General features: G+C 46.2%; 1 protein-coding gene across 3 annotated transcripts in view; it reads left to right on the forward strand.

Moving 5' to 3' along the window:
* LOC106562528 (secretogranin-3) overlaps positions 1-21,138 on the forward strand; it is a 33,609-nt gene extending 12,471 nt beyond the window's left edge. For all 3 annotated transcript variants that reach the window (XM_014127461.3, XM_014127459.3, XM_014127460.3), the window contains 7 exons: positions 39-197; positions 421-682; positions 1,226-1,342; positions 11,240-11,323; positions 12,389-12,502; positions 13,453-13,542; positions 19,582-21,138. In XM_014127461.3, coding sequence (XP_013982936.2) covers positions 39-197; positions 421-682; positions 1,226-1,342; positions 11,240-11,323; positions 12,389-12,502; positions 13,453-13,542; positions 19,582-19,700 — 945 coding nt within the window. In that variant the 3' untranslated portion in view covers positions 19,701-21,138. The remainder of the gene's footprint in view (positions 1-38; positions 198-420; positions 683-1,225; positions 1,343-11,239; positions 11,324-12,388; positions 12,503-13,452; positions 13,543-19,581) is intronic.
* Positions 21,139-21,634: the final 496 nt, after the last annotated feature.

Genomic DNA, 21,634 nt, shown 5'->3' on the forward strand with positions numbered 1-21,634 from the left:
GATCCCTCCCTCCCTCTCACCTTCCGTCCCTCCACTAGATAACAGACAGCCAGGCAGACAGTCTGGAGTACGAGGTAGCCGAGGCTCTACAGGACCTCATCACTAAGAACGCAAAGAACAATGAGATCGAGGACCTGGGAGTGGACTATCCCATAACCCGGGGTGACCAGGATGATGAGAATCCCGACGCTAGCATGGTACAATCTGAGCATTTTTGGATTCTTAGCGTGAAAATCTCTGCATCAGACACTGCTGTGATGATGATGATGACTATGGTGACGATACTATTTTTTTTAGGGTGATGATGATGATGATGATGATGGTGATGATGATGACGATAGTGATGGTGATGATGACAATGGTGATGATGGTGATGATGGTGATGATGATGCTGTCTCATCTCTTCCTCTCTCCTCCCAGGATGTTACTGGGTCCCCCAACCGTCGGTACGATGAAGAAGATGATGATGAAGATCAGGCGGCCATTGACGACGATGTGGACAGAGGAGAGGGGGATGACACAGTGGATAACACCTGGGATAGAGAGAGTGAGGGAGAAGGGGAGGAGGAGGAGAGGAGTGAGGGAGAGAGAGATGAGGGAAATGAGTTGAGCCCAGAGGATGGTCTTCAGGACCTTCAGTACTTCCCCAACTTCTACCGTCTGCTAAAGAGTCTAGACTCAGGTGGGAATACACACACACACACACACACACACACACACACACACACACACACACACACACACACACACACACACACACACACACACACACACACACACACACACAGACAGACACACAGACACACAGACACACACACACACACACACACAGCACACACACACACACACACACGCACACACACACGCACATCACACACAGACGCACATACACACACACACCACCACACACACACACACACACACACACACACACACACACACACACACACACACACACATACCCAAGCATGCAAGCTCTCTCTCACACACACACACACACACACACACACACACACACACACACACACACACACACACACACACACACACACACACACACACACACCACACACACACACACACACACACACACACCACATGCACACACAAACAAATACACACCTGTGTGTGTGTGTGTGTGTGTGTGTGTGTGTGTGTGTGTGTGTGTGTGTGTGTGTGTGTGTGTGTGTGTGTGTGTGTGTGTGTGTGTGTGTGATGTTTCCAGAGCAAGATGCCCAGGAGAAAGAGACTCTGATCACTATCATGAAGACTCTGATTGACTTTGTCAAGATGATGGTGAAATATGGAACCATCACACCTGAAGAGGGAGTCTCCTATCTTGGTAAGACACAGTTTATTATCTATATAATAACATGTATATACTACCTTGGTAAGAAACAGTTTATTATCTATATAATAACATGTATATACAACCTTGGTAAGACACAGTTTATTATCTATATAATAACATGTATATACTACCTTGGTAAAACACATATCAGTTAAAAACCTGTTTAGGAAAGGCATGCCGCTAGTGGGACACCTCGACAACATCTGGTGAAATTGCATTGCGCCAAATTCAAATGTAATTATTATAAATATTTAACTTTCATAAAATCACAAGTGTAATACATCAAAATAAAGCTTAACTTCTTGTCAATCCAGCCACTGTGTCAGATTTCAAAAAGGCTTTACGGCGAAAGCAAACCATGCGATTATCTGAGGACAGCACCCAGCACACAAAACCATACAAACATTTTCCAGCCAAGTAGATTAGTCATGAAAGTCAGAAATAGCAATAAAATTAATCACTTACCTTTGATGATCTTCATATGGCTGCACTCACAAGACTCCATGTTACACAATAAATGTTTGTTTTGTTCGATAAAGTCCCTCTTTATGTCCAAAAACCTCAGTTTTGTTGGCGCGTTTTGTTCAGTAATCCATTGGCTCAAATGCGGTCACAACAGGCAGACGAAAAATCCAAATAGTACCAGTAAAGTTCGTAGAAACATGTCAAACGATGTTTATAATCAATCCTCTGGTTGTTTTTTGTCTACATAATCAATTATATTTCAACCGGACAATTTGTCAATATAAAAGAAAAACAAGAAAGGCGCTCTCTAGGTCACGCACACAAAACAGGTATGGGACTTTCCACAGTCCACTCATTGAAAGTGGTCATTCTCCCTAATTTTTCAGAATAAAAGCCTGAAACAATGTCTAAAGACTGTTCACATCTAGTGGAAGCCATAGGGAATGCAATCTGGGTCATAACCCTTTATATGGTGGATAGGCTTTCAATGGAAAAACACCCATTTCAAAATAATGGCACTTCCTGGATGGATTTTCCTCAGCCTGCCATATCAGTTCTCTTATACTGACATACATTATTTTAACAGTTTTAGAAACTGTAGAGTGTTTTCTATCCAAATCTACCTATTATATGCATATTCTAGCTTCTGGGCCTGAGTAGCAGGCAGTTTACTTTGGGCACACTTTTCATCCGGAGGTGGAAATACTGCCCCCTTTCCCAAACAGGTTTTAATCATCTATATATCAGAGATTGGGGTGGGTGTTATCTGTTTTATTATCTATATTACAGTTTATATCCAGGATGTGACTGGTGGAGGTGGTAGAGGGGGTTGGTGTTATCTGTTTGTTCAGTGGAGCATAGTGCTTCTGTTCAGACAGATAATGTCACAGGGATGACCCTCACTTTTACATCTTTATGAGGGTCACACACACACACACACACACACACACACACACACACACACACACACACACACACACACACACACACACACACACACACCACACACACACACACACACATTGTGATGTTCTGGGGGTTTCCATCTTTTTCTTTCCTTTCTATGACATTTCGGCTAAGTGTGAGTTACAGACAGACAGACAGACAGACAGACAGACAGACAGACAGACAGACAGACAGACAGACAGACAGACAGACAGACAGACAGACAGACAGACAGACAGACAGACAGACAGACAGACAGACAGACAGACAGACAGACAGACAGACAGGTATTTAAGTTTTCTGTCAGTGTTATGTAATGCTAGGTAGTAGAACCTTTTTAGATATTCTGTTTGTGTCTTTTTGCGTGTGTGTGTGTGTGTGTGTGTGTGTGTGTGTGTGTGTGTGTGTGTGTGTGCGCGTGTGCGTGTGTGTGTGGGTTAGTGCATGTCTGCGTGTGTGTGTGTGCATGCCCCACCACAATAACAGATCCCGGCCAACCAGTTCCATACATACAAGATTTAACACAACCAATCAATACTTCCGGTAATAACCTCTGATCAGCTATTGACTTCCTGCTGAGAACCTCACACAGCACCAACATCACCAATACTCAGATACCACCTCATTTACTGTCATCACAACATTTATGGAGACCCCTTTACATTCATTATACCACTAATGTTAGATAGAAAATCACCAGAGTTATGTATTGAGATCTCCAGCTATATATGGCTGTCACGTCCTGACCAGTATAGGGGTTATTTGTATTTGTAGGTTGGTCAGGACGTGGCAGAGGGTATTTGTTTTATGTGGTTCGGGGGTTATGTGTATTGTAGAGGGGTGTTTTATTTATGTATTACGGGGTTTTCGTGTATGTTCTGGGTTTTGTATTCTAGGTGGGTTTTCTAGTTTATTTATTTCTATGTGGTCTGTGTGGCTCCCGATCAGGAACAGCTGTACGTCGTTGTTCCTGATTGGGAGTCATATATTAGTTGCGTGTTTTCACCTGTGGATTTGTGGGTAGTTGATTTTGCACTGCTTGTTATTATAGCCTGTAAAACTGTTCCTGTCGTTTCTTTGTTTATTGTTTTTCCGTGTTCACATTTTTATAAATAATAATGATGAGCACGAAACCCGCTGCGCCTTGGTCCTCTCTCTCCTACGACAGCCGTTACAATGGCTCTACTTTACCCTGGTGCGTCATGTTGTGATGTATCTACGTGTGTTGCTATGGAGTGACATGTCCTTTTCATATCCTTCCACTTGATTGACTTCATGATGGCTCAGTGACTAGTGTCGTTTAGACAGCTGGACAAAGATAACACACAACGATAATAACTAATAAATTGAATACATTACATAATAGACAGGGGTTTCCTTGGCAACCCCGACGACATTATGTTTAGGTTCCGTGGAGACGTGGGGATGGAATTACGGGTTGCCAGACAACGGGCCATTGTGTCCGCAGTGACCCATGATTGTGGATAGGGATGAGTCACCTCTATTACACACAACTGATCTGCCTTAGGGAGATAAAGGATAGAGAGAAAGTGAGAGAGAGAAAGATAGAGATAGAGGGAGGGGTAAAGGTCACAAACAGCAGGACACAGGGGCTGTGACACAGAGTTATCTCTACAGTAGAGAGGGAGAGAGAGGATGGAAGTGAAAGAGACAATGAGAAAGGTCTCTGAACTGGCCATTTCACAGAACAGCACAGCTGTCTTCAGTATTAACTAGACAGTTCAGCTGGCTACTAGACATGCAGTGTCTGTTCAAAACATGAATCAGAACCCTCATAGTATAATGAGTGGTGTTCTGGAATCAGAACCCTCATAGTATAATGAGTGGTGTTCTGTAATCAGGACCCTCATAGTATAATGAGTGGTGTTCTGGAATCAGAACCCTCATAGTATAATGAGTGGTGTTCTGTAATCAGGACCCTCATAGTATAATGAGTGGTGTTCTGGAATCAGGACCCTCATAGTATAATGAGTGGTGTTCTGTAATCAGAATCCTCATAGTATAATGAGTGGTGTTCTGTAATCAGAATCCTCATAGTATAATGAGTGGTGTTCTGGAATCAGGACCCGCATAGTACATTTACATTACATTTAAGTCATTTAGCAGACGCTCTTACCATCCTCTGGGGGGGGGGGGGGGGGGGTTAGAAGGATTACTTTATCCTATCCTAGGTATTCCTTAAAGAGGTGGGGTTTCAGGTGTCTCCGGAAGGTGGTGATTGACTCCGCTGTCCTGGCGTCGTGAGGGAGCTTGTTCCACCATTGGGGTGCCAGAGCAGCGAACAGTTTTGACTGGGCTGAGCGGGAACTGTGCTTCCTCAGAGGTAGGGGGGCCAGCAGGCCAGTGGTGGATGAACGCAGTGCCCTTGTTTGGGTGTAGGGCCTGATCAGAGCCTGAAGGTATGGAGGTGCCGTTCCCTTCACAGCTCCGTAGGCAATCACCATGGTCTTGTAGCGGATGCGAGCTTCAACTGGAAGCCAGTGGAGAGAGCGGAGGAGCGGGGTGACGTGAGAGAACTTGGGAAGGTTGAACACCAGACGGGCTGCGGCGTTCTGGATGAGTTGTAGGGGTTTAATGGCACAGGCAGGGAGCCCAGCCAACAGCGAGTTGCAGTAATCCAGACGGGAGATGACAAGTGCCTGGATTAGGACCTGCGCCGCTTCCTGTGTGAGGCAGGGTCGTACTCTGCGAATGTTGTAGAGCATGAACCTACAGGATCGGGTCACCGCCTTGATGTTAGTGGAGAACGACAGGGTGTTGTCCAGGATCACGCCAAGGTTCTTAGCACTCTGGGAGGAGGACACAAGGGAGTTGTCAACCGTGATGGCGAGATCATGGAACGGGCAGTCCTTCCCCGGGAGGAAGAGCAGCTCCGTCTTGCCGAGGTTCAGCTTGAGCTGGTGATCCGTCATCCACACTGATATGTCTGACAGACATGCAGAGATGCGATTCGCCGTCTGGTCATCAGAAGGGGGAAAGGAGAAGATTAATTGTGTGTCGTCTGCATAGCAATGATAGGAGAGACCATGTGAGGATATGACAGAGCCAAGTGACTTGGTGTATAGCGAGAATAGGAGAGGGCCTAGAACAGAGCCCTGGGGGACACCAGTGGTGAGAGCGCATGGTGCGGAGACAGATTCTCGCCACGCCACCTGGTAGGAGCGACCTGTCAGGTAGGACGCAATCCAAGCGTGGGCCGCGCCGGAGATGCCCAACTCGGAGAGGGTGGAGAGGAGGATCTGATGGTTCACAGTATCAAAGGCAGCAGATAGGTCTAGAAGGATGAGAGCAGAGGAGAGAGAGTTAGCTTTAGCAGTGCGGAGAGCCTCCGTGACACAGAGAAGAGCAGTCTCAGTTGAATGCCCAGTCTTGAAACCTGACTGATTAGGATCAAGAAGGTCATTCTGAGAGAGATAGCAGGAGAGCTGGCCAAGGACGGCACGTTCAAGAGTTTTGGAGAGAAAAGAAAGAAGGGATACTGGTCTGTAGTTGTTGACATCGGAGGGATCGAGTGTAGGTTTTTTCAGAAGGGGTGCAACTCTCGCTCTCTTGAAGACGGAAGGGACGTAGCCAGCGGTCAAGGATGAGTTGATGAGTGAGGTGAGGAAGGGGAGAAGGTCTCCGGAAATGGTCTGGAGAAGAGAGGAGGGGATAGGGTCAAGTGGGCAGGTTGTTGGGCGGCCGGCCGTCACAAGACGCGAGATTTCATCTGGAGAGAGAGGGGAGAAAGAGGTCAAAGCACAGGGTAGGGCAGTGTGAGCAGGACCAGCGGTGTCGTTTGACTTAGCAAACGAGGATCGGATATCGTCAACCTTCTTTTCAAAATGGTTGACGAAGTCATCCGCAGAGAGGGAGGAGGGGGGGGAGGGGGAGGAGGATTCAGGAGGGAGGAGAAGGTAGCAAAGAGCTTCCTAGGGTTAGAGGCAGATGCTTGGAATTTAGAGTGGTAGAAAGTGGCTTTAGCAGCAGAGACAGAAGAGGAGAATGTAGAGAGGAGTGAGTGAAAGGATGCCAGGTCCGCAGGGAGGCGAGTTTTCCTCCATTTCCGCTCGGCTGCCCGGAGCCTTGTTCTGTGAGCTCGTAGTGAGTCGTCGAGCCACGGAGCAGGAGGGGAGGACCGAGCCGGCCTGGAAGGATAGGGGACAGAGAAAATTAAAGGATGCATAAAGGGAGGAGAGGAGGGTTGAGGAGGCAGAATCAGGAGATAGGTTGGAGAAGGTTTGAGCAGAGGGAAGAGATGATAGGATGGAAGAGGAGAGAGTAGCGGGAGAGAGAGAGCGAAGGTTGGGACGGCGCAATACCATCCGAGTAGGGGCAGAGTGAGAAGTGTTGGATGAGAGCAAGAGGGAAAAGGATACAAGGTAGTGGTTGGAGATTTGGAGGGGAGTTGCAATGAGATTAGTGGAAGAACAGCATCTAGTAAAGATGAGGTCAAGCGTATTGCCTGCCTTGTGAGTAGGGGGGGAAGGTGAGAGGGTGAGGTCAAAAGAGGAGAGGAGTGGAAAGAAGGAGGCAGAGAGGAATGAGTCAAAGGTAGACGTGGGGAGGTTAAAGTCACCCATAACTGTGAGAGGTGAGCCATCCTCAGGAAAGGAACTTATCAAGGCGTCAAGCTCATTGATGAACTCTCCAAGGGAACCTGGAGGGCGATAAATGATAAGGATGTTAAGCTTGAAAGGGCTGGTAACTGTGACAGCATGGAATTCAAATGAGGAGATAGACAGATGGGTCAGGGGAGAAAGAGAGAATGTCCACTTGGGAGAGATGAGGATTCCAGTGCCACCACCCCGCTGGCTCGATGCTCTAGGGGTATGCGAGAACACGTGGGCAGACGAAGAGAGAGCAGTAGGAGTAGCAGTGTTATCTGTGGTAATCCATGTTTCCGTCAGCGCCAGGAAGTCTAGGGACTGGGGGGTAGCATAGGCTGAGATGAACTCAGCCTTGTTGGCTGCAGACCGGCAGTTCCAGAGGCTGCCGGAGACCTGGAACTCCACGTGGGTCGTGCGCGCTGGGACCACCAGGTTAGAGTGGCAGCGGCCAGGCGGTGTGAAGCGTTTGTATGGCCTGTGCAGAGAGGAGGGAACAGGGATAGACAGACACATAGTTGACAAGCTACAGAAGTGTTGTTTCTTGTATTATTGTCAAGTGTGTCTTTAGAGAACTGTTTCACTTTGATATCCTTTTTCTTCTGTCCTGATTTTCTCTTTCTTTTCTTCTGTTAACTAGATATTCTTTGTTGTTCTTCGTTAGCTAGCTAGCTTCTTCCAAAAGAGTCCCTAGCAACTGCTTAGTAACTGGTAAACAATTCAGCTTGCTAAGATAACTACAATTTTATGAAAAATAGTTATTTTTCAAAAGCCTATCTTCTTTGTTTGTTGCTTGTTTTTTCTCCTATTCAGTCTTGCAGTTTTCTTTTGCTTTTTTCCGATGTACTTCACTCTAAAAACCATGTAAATTTCAATATTTGTAGGAGCTCATTTTTCAGCTGCTGCTGCTCAAATTGGAGTTCCGGAACTAGGTTCATACATATTATACATTATAGTATAATGAGTGGTGTTCTGGAATCAGGACCCTCATAGTATAATGAGTGGTGTTCTGGAATCAGGACCCTCATAGTATAATAAGTGGTGTTCTGTAATCAGAATCCTCATAGTACAATGAGTGGTGTTTTTGAATCAGGACCCTCATAGTATAATGAGTGGTGTTCTGGAATCAGGACCCTCATAGTATAATGAGTGGTGTTCTGTAATCAGGACCCTCATAGTATAATGAGTGGTGTTCTGTAATCAGAACCCTCATAGTATAATGACTGGTGTTCTGGAATCAGGACCCTCATAGTATAATGAGTGGTGTTCTTGAATGAAAAAGAGGAAAGAGAGAGGGAACGGTAGAGAAATGGGAGTGTAGAAGAGATAGGAAAGAAAGAGAGGAACAGAAATAGACAATATAGTAAATAATGGGTAGTGCTGTGGAAAAAGAGGAGAGGTAGCGCAGGAGAGAGATCGAAGGAAGGAAAAAGTGGAAAGTATAAATAGAGTGTTACGGCTGTCGAAAGGAGCAGACCAAAGTGCAGCGTGGTTGTAGTTCCACATTTTATTAAATCTGTGAAACTTTGCAATACATAAATAACTGAAATGACAAAACAACAAACCGTGACGAAGAAACAAACACTAATCAAAATATAACCCACAAAACCCAGGAAGAAAAACCCCTACTTAAATATGATCTCCAATTAGAGACAACGAGGACCAGCTGCCTCCAATTGGAGATCAACCCCCCCCCCCCAAAAAACACATAGAAATAGAAAAACTAGAACTTAAACATAGAAATACAAAACATAGAAAAACACAAAACACCCCCTGACCTACTCTACCATAGAAAATAACCTCTTACTATGGTCAGGACGTGACAGTACCCCCCCCCCCCCCCAAAGGTGCAGACTCCGAATGCTCCTAAACAAAAACCAAAGAAAAACAAAAGGGAGGGTAGGGTGGGCAACTCCTGTTTATGGCGGCTCAAATGCAGTCCACATAACCTCCAGCAGAGGAGGAGACTCCGGGGCGTAATCCCCGCTCCACCCGCTGATCATTCTGCTTTATTACCACCGGACCGTGGATCGTCGTCGAAAGAACCGGACTGTAGATCATTGCTGGAGGTTCTGGGCTGCAGGCCGCCGCTGAAGATTCTGGGCTACAGGTCGCCGCTGAAGACTCCGGGCTGCAGGTCGCCGCTGAAGACTCCGGGCTGCAGGTCGCCGCTGAAGACTCCGGGCTGCAGGCCGCCGCTGAAGACTCCGGGCGGCAGGCTGCCGCTGAAGACTCCGGGCTGCAGGCCGCCGCTGAAGACTCCGGGCTGCAGGCCACTGCTGGAGGCTCCAGACTGGGGAGCGTCGCTGGAGGCTCCGGACTTGGGAGCGTCGCTGGAGGCCCCGGACTTGGGAGCGTCGCTGGAGGCCCCGGACTGGGGAGCGTCGCTGGAGGCTCCGGACTGGGGAGCGTCGCTGGAGGCTCCGGACTGGGGAGCATCTCAGGAGGTTCTGGACTGGGGACCGTCGCTGCAGGCTCCGTGCCATGGATCATCACTACAGGTTCTGCGCCATGGATCATCACTGGAGGCTTTGTACCATGGATCATCACTGGAGGCTCCGGGCCATGGATTATCACTGGAGGCTCCGGGCCATGGATTATCTCTAGAGGCTTCGTGCCATGGATCATCCCTACAGGCTTCAGACCATAGATCATCACTGGAGGCTTCTTTCGTGGAGCTGGAATAGGTCTCACCGGACTAGAGAACGTCGCTGAGAGTTCTGGACTAGGGAACGTCGCTGGAGGCCGGGTGCGTGGAGCAGGCACAGGGTATACTGGGCCATGGAGGCGCACTGGAGGTCTAGAGCTTATGTCTGGCACAACCCGTCCTGGCTGGATAACCTCCGTAGCCCGACAAGCGCGAGGCGTGGTGACAGGTCGCACAGGTTTGTGTTGGCGAACTGGGGGTACCGTGCGTAGAGCTGGCGCAGGATAACCTGGGCCGAAAAGACGCACCGGAGACCAGGAACGCTGAGCAGGCACACTCCTTCCTGGCTGAATGCCAACTTTAGCACGGCACCTGTGAGGAGCTTGCACCGAGTGCACCGGGCTGTAGCTGCGCACTGGCGACACAGTGCGTATCTCAGCATAACATGGTGCTTGCTCGATCACTCGCCCCCCACAGTAAGCACGGGGAGTTGGCTCAGGTCTCCAACCTGACTCTGCCAATCTCCCCGTGTGCCCCCCCCCCCCAAAAAAAATTGGGGGCTGCCTCTTGTGCTTGCCTTGTTGCCGGGCTAGTTCCTCCTCTCGTCGCCGCTCTGCTCTCGCTGCCTCCACCTGTTCCCATGGGAGGTGATCCCATCCAGCTTGGATCTCCTCTCATGTCCAGGATCCCTTGCCGTCCAGAACTTCCTCCCAGGTCCATTCCTTTCCACGCTGCTTGGTCCTTTTGTGGTAGGTTATTCTGTCACGGCTGTCGAAAGGAGCAGACCAAAGTGCAGCGTGGTTGTAGTTCCACATTTTATTAAATCCGTGAAACTTTGCAATACATAAATAACTGAAATGACAAAACAACAAACCGTGACACAGAGAGAAACAAACACTACTCAAAATATAATAACCCACAAAACCCAGGAAGAAAAACCCCTACTTAAATATGATCTCCAATTAGAGACAACAAGGACCAGCTGCCTCCAATTGGAGATCAACCCAAAAAAACAACAACATAGAAATAGAAAAACTAGAACTTAAACATAGAAATACAAAACATAGAATAACATAAAACACCCCCTGTCACGCCCTGACCTACTCTACCATAGAAAATAACCTCTTACTATGGTCAGGACGTGACATAGAGAATATCGATTGTATACTGAATGAGTGGTGTTGTGGAGACCTGTCTAACCTCTATATGTCTATCCTCCTGTAGAGAACCTGGATGCTATGATCGCTCTGCAGACCAAGAATAAGCTGGGGAAAACATTGAGGATCACTGGCATCATCCCTCCTACAGGTAAATATCACCCAGTCAGTGGGGATCCCTGGCATCATCCCTCCTACAGGTAAATATCACCCAGTCACTATGGAGTGACCTGTCCTTTTCATATCATTCCACCTGATTGACCTTGCGGTGGCTCTGTGACTAGTGTCAGGTAAATCTACAGTCGCTGTACTTAAGGTACTTTACTGAGACAGGTCGTGTAATACTGAACTTCCCCTTTAAGGTTGGGTTGGGTGTGGTGGGGTTGGGTGGGGTGGGGTGGGGTGGGGTTGGGTGTGGTTGGGTTGGGTTGGGTTGGGTGTGGTGGGGTTGGGTGGGGTGGGGTGGGGTGGGGTTGGGTTGGGTGTGGCGTGGTGGGGTGGGGTTAGTTTGGGTTGGGTTAGGTGTGGTGGGGTTGGGTTAGGTTGGGTGGGGTGGGGTTAGGTTGGGTTGGGTGTGGTGTGGTGGGGTTGGGTTGGGTGTTGTGGGGTTGGGTGTGGTTGGGTTGGGTTGGGTTGGGTGTTGTTGGGTGTGGTGGGGTTGGGTGTGGTGGGGCTGGGTTTGGGTTGGGTGGGGTTAGGTTGGGTGGGTGGGTGGGTGGGTGGGTGGGGTGGGGTGTGGTGGGGTGGGGTGGGGTTGGGTTGGGTGGGGTTAGGTTAGGTTAGGTTGTGATGGGTGTGGTGGGGTTGGGTTAGGTTGGGTGTGGTGTGGTGGGGTTAAGTTGGGTTGGGTGTGGTGGGGTTGGGTTTGGGTTGGGTGGGGTTAGGTTAGGTTAGGTTAGGTTGGGTTGGGTGTGGTGTGGTGTGGTGGGATTAGGTTAGGTTGGGTGGGGTTGGGTTGTGTGTGGTGTGGTGGGGTTGGGTTGGGTTTGGGTTGGGTGTGGTGTGGTGTGGTGGGGTTGGGTTTGGGTTGGGTGGGGTGGGGTTAGGTTAGGTTGGGTGGGGTGGGGTTGGGTTGTGTGTGGTGTGGTGGGGTTGGGTTGGGTTTGGGTTGGGTGGGGTGGGGTTAGGTTAGGTTGGGTATGGGTGTGGTTGGGTTGGGTTCAGTCGGGTTGAGTTTGGTTGGTGGTAACTGTCTGTTGTTGTGTCTGTGTGGCAGGGAAGACCCCAGAGGACGATGACAACACCAAGGCAGAGGCGGCCAAGATGCAGAAGGAGTATGAGAACCTGAAAGACTCAACCAAGGAAGAAGCGCCGTCCACTGAGGCCAGAGGCGAGTTCAAGAAGGATTCTGTTTGCAGCGAACATGTTACCAGAGTAACAATTTCAGTTGAACAATTTTAATGAACATTACAAAATGTTACGATGAAACATAAAACTTCTACTTTTTGTAAGGATTACCGTCTTTTAAACAACAAAATCCAAACTTAAAATGACTTAGCTATTCCTACTAAATATAGTAGAAAGTCTACATAGCCCCTTGATTATTTTTAGCGTCAGTTTAGACACGAAACACACACGAAACAGACACGTTTGCCACACACTATCTTCTCAGACTGTTCGTTAACATTAGCGAACGGTCGCAGCTAACACAAAACAAATGGACATTTATTAGCTAACGTTATCCAACGCTCGCAAACTATTTCCCTTGTTGAACGGACCTCAGTTAGTACATTACTATACCAACATCTAGCACCAAAATGGCTGCTATAAGAATGTCACATACACACAGAATGCCAAACTTGTGAGGGTCCTTCAAGTGGTCATAACCCAGTTGGAACCTCGTATTTCCCACTTGCGAGGAGCATTTGAGGGCAACATGAGACTGTAATTAATATAGACCCAAAATACCTGCTATAAGACTGTAATATAGACCCAAAATGAAAGCCACCTAAATAGTAGAAACTATTTCAATCTCGGCCTGGGATTGAAAGGCTGTGAAGACAGAGAAGTGTATTCCCTCACAACTGACAATTATCTTTCTCCCTCTCTCTTTCTTTCTCTCTTTCTCCCTTTCTTTCACTCGCTCTCTCTCTTTCGTTCTCTCTTTCTCCCTGTCCCTTTCCCTCTGTCTCTTTCTGTCTCTCTTTCTGTCTCTCTTTCTTTCTCTCTTTCTCTTTCTCTCGCTCTAATTGTCTCTCTCTCTGTCTCTCCCTCTCGTTCTATCTATCTCTCTATCTCTCTCTGTCTCTCTCTCTCTCTTTCTCTCTCTCTCTCTTTTAGATCACCCAGGCAAGTCTGAGATCTACTTGGAAGCCATCAGGAAGAACATTGAGTGGCTGAAGAAACACAACAAAGACGAGGGCAAAGACGGTAAGACAACTATATAGAGAGAGAGAGAGCAAGAGAGAGAGAGAGAGAGAGAGAGTTGCACATTTCTAAAACACCGTACATAGCTGATAATATAACACTTGTCTATCTTTTTAAACCTTTTTGAGTTCAATATCTACTGTTAAATTCGAATAATTTTTTGTTGATATTGTTTTGTGTCTGCTCACTTTTGTTTATTGTTTATTTCACTTGCCAATAAAGCCCCATTGAATTGAGACAGACAGACAGACAGACAGACAGACAGACAGACAGACAGACAGACAGACAGACAGACAGACAGACAGACAGACAGACAGACAGACAGACAGACAGACAGACAGACAGACAGACAGACAGACAGACAGACAGACAGACAGACAGACAGACAGATTCTTGTCTGTCTGGTATAGGATTGGTGTTGGAGTCAACAGGGCTGGCTGCTGTCCTATATGCTGTACGTAGAGTCTGTCTGGAGAATCTACACAATCTCTGTAGGACCCAAACAGTCCCTTTGTTCAGTGTACAGTTTCAGCTAACGTAACGTTCCAACATTAGTACACAGACACACTCACACACACATACACACACGCCCACCCTCCCCTCCTACTGCAAACTGTGTCTGGTCACAGATAAGTCTGTAGCGACACACTGAAGAATAGTTAAATTAAAGTCTGCTTTGTCCAACTGGATTTGCAATTAAAATAAGCGTGGTGGGTGATGCGTTACCCCCACACCTCATGAATATGGATGAGGCTTGGCATGCATCCCAAATGGCACATTATTCCCTATATAGTGCACTACTGGCACTACCCTATGGGCCCTGGTCAAAAGTAGTGCACTCCATAGGGAATAGGATGCCATTTGGAACTGGGACACAGACTTGATGAGTCTGCTGCCCTAATTACTGGGATGTGATGTGTGTGTGCATGTGCATGTGCATGTGTGCGTGTGTGTATCCACTCCCAGTTACCCTCATCAACCCTCACAGCAGAGGACCCAGACCAGATCAATCACCTAACAGTAGGAGTGCTGATTAGGGATCAGTTCTCCCTTTTAGATCACAAAGAATACGATTACATGGACAGGGAAAAAGTACTCCTACCCTGAGATGCTTGATACATCTCCTCTCTATATATACAGTATACTCTCCTCTTTTGGCTGTGTGTCTTTGCAGGTCCTTCTCTCTCTTTTTCTCTCTCCTCTATCCTCTCTCTCTCTCTCTCTCCTCTATCCTCTCTCTTCTCTCTCTCTCCTCTCTCTCCTCTCTCTGTTATTTTAGCTGTGTGTTTAGTGCAGGTCCTCTCTCTCTCCTCTCTCCTCTCTCTCTCCTCTGTCTCTTCTCTCTTCTCTCTCTCTCCCTCTCTCTTCTCACTCCTCTCTCTCCTCTCAGCGAGACTGAAATAGCTGCATTTTGGAGCTGCGTTACTCAACAAAAATGTACCAAAACCACAATACAATGGGCAAGTGACAATGTAATAGGAAAGTAACAGTGTATGCTTTATTAGATCAAGCAATTAAAAAAAAATATATATATATTTTTACCCCTCTTTTCTCCCCAATTATGATCTTGTCTCATCGCTGCAACTCCCCAACAGGCTCGGGAGGTGAATGTCGAGTCATGCGTCCTCTGAAACATAACGCGCCAAACTACACCTCTTAACACCCGCCCACTTAACCTGGAAGCCAGCCGCACCAATGTGTCGAAAGAAACACCGTTCACCTGACGACCGAGGTCAGCCTGCAGGCGCCAGGTCCACCACAAGAAGTCGCTAGAGCGCGATGAGCCAAGTAAAGCCCCCCCGGCCAAACCCTCCCCTAACCCGGATGACGCTGGGCCAATTGTGCACCGCCCTATGGGACTCCCGATCACAGCCGGTTGTGATATGGTCTGGGATCGAATCCGGGTCTGTAGTGACGCATCTAGCACTGCGATGCAGTGCCTTAGATCGTCGCCTCGCCAGTCGGGAGGCCCATAAAATAGTTTTCTAACTGATATGACGCAGTATATTGTTGTGACATGAAATAACAGAATTGCATGAAAATCTCCGGGATTTTGGTGGGGCCTCGTCCCACCTGCCCTACGTATTGCCACTGTGTGTGTGTAAAGTGCAGGTCTCCTCTCTGTACCCATTCTGGTTGATTAGTATGCCAGTCAGGAAGTCCGGTGGGTGTCTGGGAAGAGAGGGGCCTCTCGTCCTTCCTGATGGCAGAGAGGAGACATCTGACAGGGAGGTAATAGAGAGAGTCAGGGCCCTGTCAACATGGAGCTACTCATAGAGGAAAACACACACTATCACACACACAGTAGGAAACAGGTTTCACTTCCTGTTTGAGTATGCCAGTGAGCTTTCCTCAGGTACTGACACTGTTGTGTTATTCACCAGAATATCTATTCACCCAGATATGATCACTTATGGAAATGAGTTGTGAAGTCACTCAAAAGTCTTGTGAACAGTTTGTAATGTGTAGGGAACAGTTTGTAATGTGTAGGGAACAGTTTGTAATGTGTAGGGAACAGTTTGTAATGTGTAGGGAAGGTTTGTAATGGGTAGGGAACAGTTTGTAATGTGTAGGGAAGGGTTTGTAATATGTAGGGAACAGTTTGTAATGTGTAGGGAAGGGTTTGTAATGTGTAGGGAACAGTTTGTAATGTGTAGGGAACAGTTTGTAATGTGTAGGGAACGGTTTGTAATGTGTAGGGAACAGTTTGTAATGTGTAGGGAATGGTTTGTAATATGTAGGGAACAGTTTGTAATGTGTAGGGAACAGATTGTAATGTGTAGGGAACAGTTTGTAATGTGTAGGGAACAGTTTGTAATGTGTAGGGAATGGTTTGTAATATGTAGGGAACAGTTTGTAATGTGTAGGGAACAGATTGTAATGTGTAGGGAACAGTTTGTAATGTGTAGGGAACAGTTTGTAATGTGTAGGGAACGGTTTGTAATGTGTAGGGAACAGTTTGTAATGTGTAGGGAACGGTTTATAATGTGTAGGGAATGGTTTATAATGTGTAGGGAACGGTTTGTAATGTGTAGGGAACAGTTTGTAATGTGTAGGGAACGGTTTATAATGTGTAGGGAATGGTTTATAATGTGTAGGGAACGGTTTGTAATGTGTAGGGAACAGTTTGTAATGTGTAGGGAATGGTTTATAATGTGTAGGGAACGGTTTGTAATGTGTAGGGAACAGATTGTACTGTGTAGGGAACGGTTTGTAAATGGTGTACTGGTGCAGACCCAGTGCATATAGGGCCGGTTTCCCAAGCAGATGAAGGCTGGTCCAGGTCTGGACTTCAATGGAGATTCTCCATTGAAGTCATTTTTAGTCCAGGACCAGGCTTAATCTGTGTCTGGGAAACCAGCCTATAGTGTATAATAGAGCATCTAGATTAGCCACAGATAGTATAGTGGATGTTTTGATGTGTTTCTGTATCATTTGTATATTGCAAACACAATTTACTGAGTGACATTATAATGAATTCTGGAAATATCAGCTCAACGCAGGCTTTTATTTAAAACCCATTAGGTTTGTTTTGTCTGTCTCTCTCTCTGTCTGTCTTTCTGTCTCTGTCTCTCTCTCTCTGTCTGTCTCTCTCTCTCTCTCTCTCTCTCTCTCTCTCTCTGTCTCTCTCTCTCTGTCTCTCTATCTCTGTCTGTCTCTGTCTCTCTGTCTCTCTCTCTGTCTGTCTCTCTGTCTCTGTCTCTCTCTGTCTGTCTCTCTCTCTCTCTCTCTCTCTCTCTCTCTCTCTCTCTCTCTCTCTGTCTCTCTCTCTCTGTCTCTCTATCTCTGTCTGTCTCTGTCTCTGTCTCTCTCTCTGTCTGTCTCTCTGTCTCTGTCTCTCTCTGTCTGTCTCTCTCTCTCTCTCTCTCTCTCTCTGTCTCTCTCTCTCTGTCTCTCTATCTCTGTCTGTCTCTCTCTCTCTGTCTCTGTCTCTCTGTCTCTCTCTCTCTCTCTGTCTCTGTCTCTCTGTCTCTCTGTCTCTCTATCTCTGTCTCTCTCTCTCTGTCTCTCTCTCTCTGTCTCTCTCTGTCTGTCTCTGTCTCTCTGTCTCTCTGTCTCTCTATCTCTGTCTCTCTATCTCTCTCTGTCTCTCTCTCTCTGTCTCTGTCTCACTGTCTCTCTGTCTCTCTATCTCTGTCTCTCTCTCTCTGTCTCTCTCTCTGTCTCTCTCTGTCTGTCTCTGTTTCTCTATCTCTGTCTCTCTCTGTCTCTCTATCTCTGTCTCTCTATCTCTGTCTCTGTCTCTCTATCTCTCTCTCTTTGTCTGTCTCTCTATCTCTCTCTCTCTCTCTTTGTCTGTCTCTCTGTCTCTCTCTCTCTCTGTCTGTCTCTCTCTGTTCAGTACAGCTGGGGGACAACATTACACAGTCATAGAAACAGAGTGGTCGCCTGGGTAACACACCACTTACTGTATTTACCCTGGCCCAGCTCCTTCCATTAGAGATGTGTGTGTGTGTGTATGTGCATGCTAGCGTACATGTGTGGTGTGTTTGTTCTAGGCAGTGGTACAGGGTGGCTCTCTGTCAGTACATACTGTAGCTAGAGGAACAGATGGACACTTCTCTGTCAGTACATACTGTAGCTAGAGGAACAGATGGACACTTCTCTGTCAGTACATACTGTAGCTAGAGGAACAAATGGACACTTCTCTGTCAGTACATACTGTAGCTAGAGGAACAGATGGACACTTCTCTGTCAGTACATACTGTAGCTAGAGGAACAGATGGACACTTCTCTGTCAGTACATACTGTAGCTAGAGGAACAGATGGACACTTCTCTGTCAGTACATACTGTAGCTAGAGGAACAAATGGACACTTCTCTGTCAGTACATACTGTAGCTAGAGGAACAGATGGACACTTCTCTGTCAGTACATACTGTAGCTAGAGGAACAGATGGACACTTCTCTGTCAGTACATACTGTAGCTAGAGGAACAGATGGACACTTCTCTGTCAGTACATACTGTAGCTAGAGGAACAGATGGACACTTCTCTGTCAGTACATACTGTAGCTAGAGGAACAGATGGACACTTCTCTGTCAGTACATACTGTAGCTAGAGGAACAGATGGACAGATCTCTGTCAGTACATACTGTAGCTAGAGGAACAGATGGACACTTCTCTGTCAGTACATACTGTAGCTAGAGGAACAGATGGACACTTCTCTGTCAGTACATACTGTAGCTAGAGGAACAGATGGACAGATCTCTGTCAGTACATACTGTAGCTAGAGGAACAGATGGACACTTCTCTGTCAGTACATACTGTAGCTAGAGGAACAGATGGACACTTCTCTGTCAGTACATACTGTAGCTAGAGGAACAGATGGACACTTCTCTGTCAGTACATACTGTAGCTAGAGGAACAGATGGACACTTCTCTGTCAGTACATACTGTAGCTAGAGAAACAGATGGACACTTCTCTGTCAGTACATACTGTAGCTAGAGGAACAGATGGACACTTCTCTGTCAGTACATACTGTAGCTAGAGGAACAGATGGACACTTCTCTCTGCTTGACTCCATATCACCATCATTATCACAACCTCCTCCTCACTCCTCCTCCACACTCATCCCTCCTCCACACTCCTCCTCCCTCCTCCCAGCTCCTACCCCTTCTATGTACACTTACATGTATATTCCATAGTGTCTTGATAGGATGCTGATCCTTTATCAGATAAATGATTGTTTGAACACCAACAAAACTACTTGTTGTGAAAGCACCTGGCTCTCATCTACGGATTCTTAAACACCACACCAGTAGAAATACACTTTTTCAAGCTGAAAGACGATGGCCATAGCTTACTCATGATGTTGCATAACCATTTAAGTCAATAAATCGTTGTTATAGTTAAAGTATGATATATTTGGGCTTAAGATGTCAAATCCGAACTGCGCACTGTGTGAATGCAGTGTCTTTTCCTATGATATGACATGCTAATTATTTTCAGCCTACGTTTCGTTTCAGGATTTACACAATTCTAGTTCACATTTTTCCAGATTAGATTGTAATCTGTCTCTATCCTTGTGTATCTTATTCCAGATTACGACCTGTCCAAATTGAGGGACTTCATGGACCAACAAGTGGACTCCTACATTGACAAGGGCATCATTGAGAAGGGTGAGGGAGAGACCATCAAGAGGATCTACGGCAGCCTGTAACCTTCAACCAACCTTAAAAAAACCAACAACCAACCTTCAAACACCTACGACCAACCTTCAAAAAACCTACTGGAAATGTATGACGATTGATAAACCTGTGATAAACCTATGAATAGGGCCTAGAGTTGTTCCTGTTCTGGTAACATGGTTTGGAAAAACTCCTGGCTTTACGACTCACTCACAATGAGCAGAATCCAAACTTGACTTGATGATCCCCGAAAGTAACTGACTCTGATTTTGGTGTGAATTCTTGCCTTGATGTCAGTGGGAGTTTGGTGTGAAAGTTTGAGTAAAGCGAGTGGATCTCAAGTTAGGATTCGGCCTCTATGAGATGAAAGGTATGACCTTTATGTATTAAAAATAAACAATTTAGGCAAAAACATATTGTATTTGACATTCCAGAAAGCTGGAATGCAATGATGGTAATATTATCACTGAAAGTATATATTCAACTATACAGCTAGAAAACAATCAGCAATAGTCCGATGTCACTGAATGGCACTGACTCAATTGGGAAGGGGAAATTCAATAGTTATTCTGTCAAATCAACTGACTGACTGATCTAACTTACTAGATGACAGCTTTGACTACCTTGAGGAGTGAAATGTTGACCTACTGAGGGGGAATGAGTGTTCAACCATCCCAATGGACACATAGTGGTTGACTCAACGTTGTTTCCACGTCATTACGTTGAACTAATTTGGAATAGACGTTGAATTGACATCTGTGCCTAGTGGAAAGGTTGTTTCCCAAATGGCATACTATTCCTTATTTAGTGCATTATTTTTGACCAGGCCCCATAGGGCTCTGGTTAAAAATAGTGCACTATATAGGAGGTAGGGTGCCATTTGGCACAGAGATGGGTCTGATAGTAGAGTTCCAACTGTAGCTTTCTCATCGATTGCAGGTAATATGTATGTCTTTGCAATAGACTTTTGCAGCAAGTACACATATATCTAAATGTATTCATTCTATGTAATCTGTCCTATCATATTCTAATTAATGTTTTTTCAATCCAGCATCAATGTAAAATCTATTGTATTAAGGCTTTTAACTCAACCAAAAACAGCTGTGTTGTCCAATATCATTTCAGCCCTGTATGTCCATCCTCTTCGTTCTGGGGTAATTCCTTTGGGGCCCTCCAGGGGGCCCTGTTTGTGTCATTTCCCTCTATCTGATTTCTGCAAAATGGGTAGTAGTGGGAAGTTGCCTCTAGATGCTGATCGTGGATCAGTTGTACATTTTCCCCACTAATGGTAAAGGTTAGGATTGTGGGAGGACAAGCTGATCCTAGATCTGTCCCCACCTTCTATATGTCTCAGTATATTGAACATGTATACTACCACTCTAAAGATACAAAATGAAGTATTTTTAAATGTAAATATGTGTGATGTTTTTTCCAAAAATGTAAAAGCAATTAAAACATTGCCTTTCTTTATATGTGTAGTTAACTCCGGTAAAGAGAATAGCAAAGACTTCATCCCAAATGGCACCCTATTCCCTATAAAGTGCACTACTTCTGACCAGAGCCTTATGGGCCTTAATATGGAATAGGGTGCTATTTGGGATGTAAACTTTGTGTGAGACATTGTAGTTCCTCATGTTGCTACCTGACATTAAGAGGCAGGATTTTCAGTCAATATGGTTATTGATCGAGAGAGAGCTGTTGCTACTAGAAGATATCAAGAAGAAAGGCATAACTTTGAATATTGAGTCACATTCCAGATGATTCCCCATATAGTTACATCTATCCTCTCTGGTCCAATGGAAACACATGAAGCTGTTCAACATGTTCAATTGTTCTTTCTTGAAACATTCAACTATCAGAGGGGTGGGTAGCCTCAGAGGCCCAGGCTTCTCACCTCACAGTCCAGTCAACCAGATGACATTTGGAAGGATGCCACACAAGACTAGAGGAGCGGAACTCAGTAAAA

This window comes from Salmo salar, chromosome 11 (assembly GCF_965601325.2).
Source record: "Salmo salar chromosome 11, fSalSal1, whole genome shotgun sequence".
Taxonomy (NCBI): Eukaryota; Metazoa; Chordata; class Actinopteri; order Salmoniformes; family Salmonidae; genus Salmo; species Salmo salar.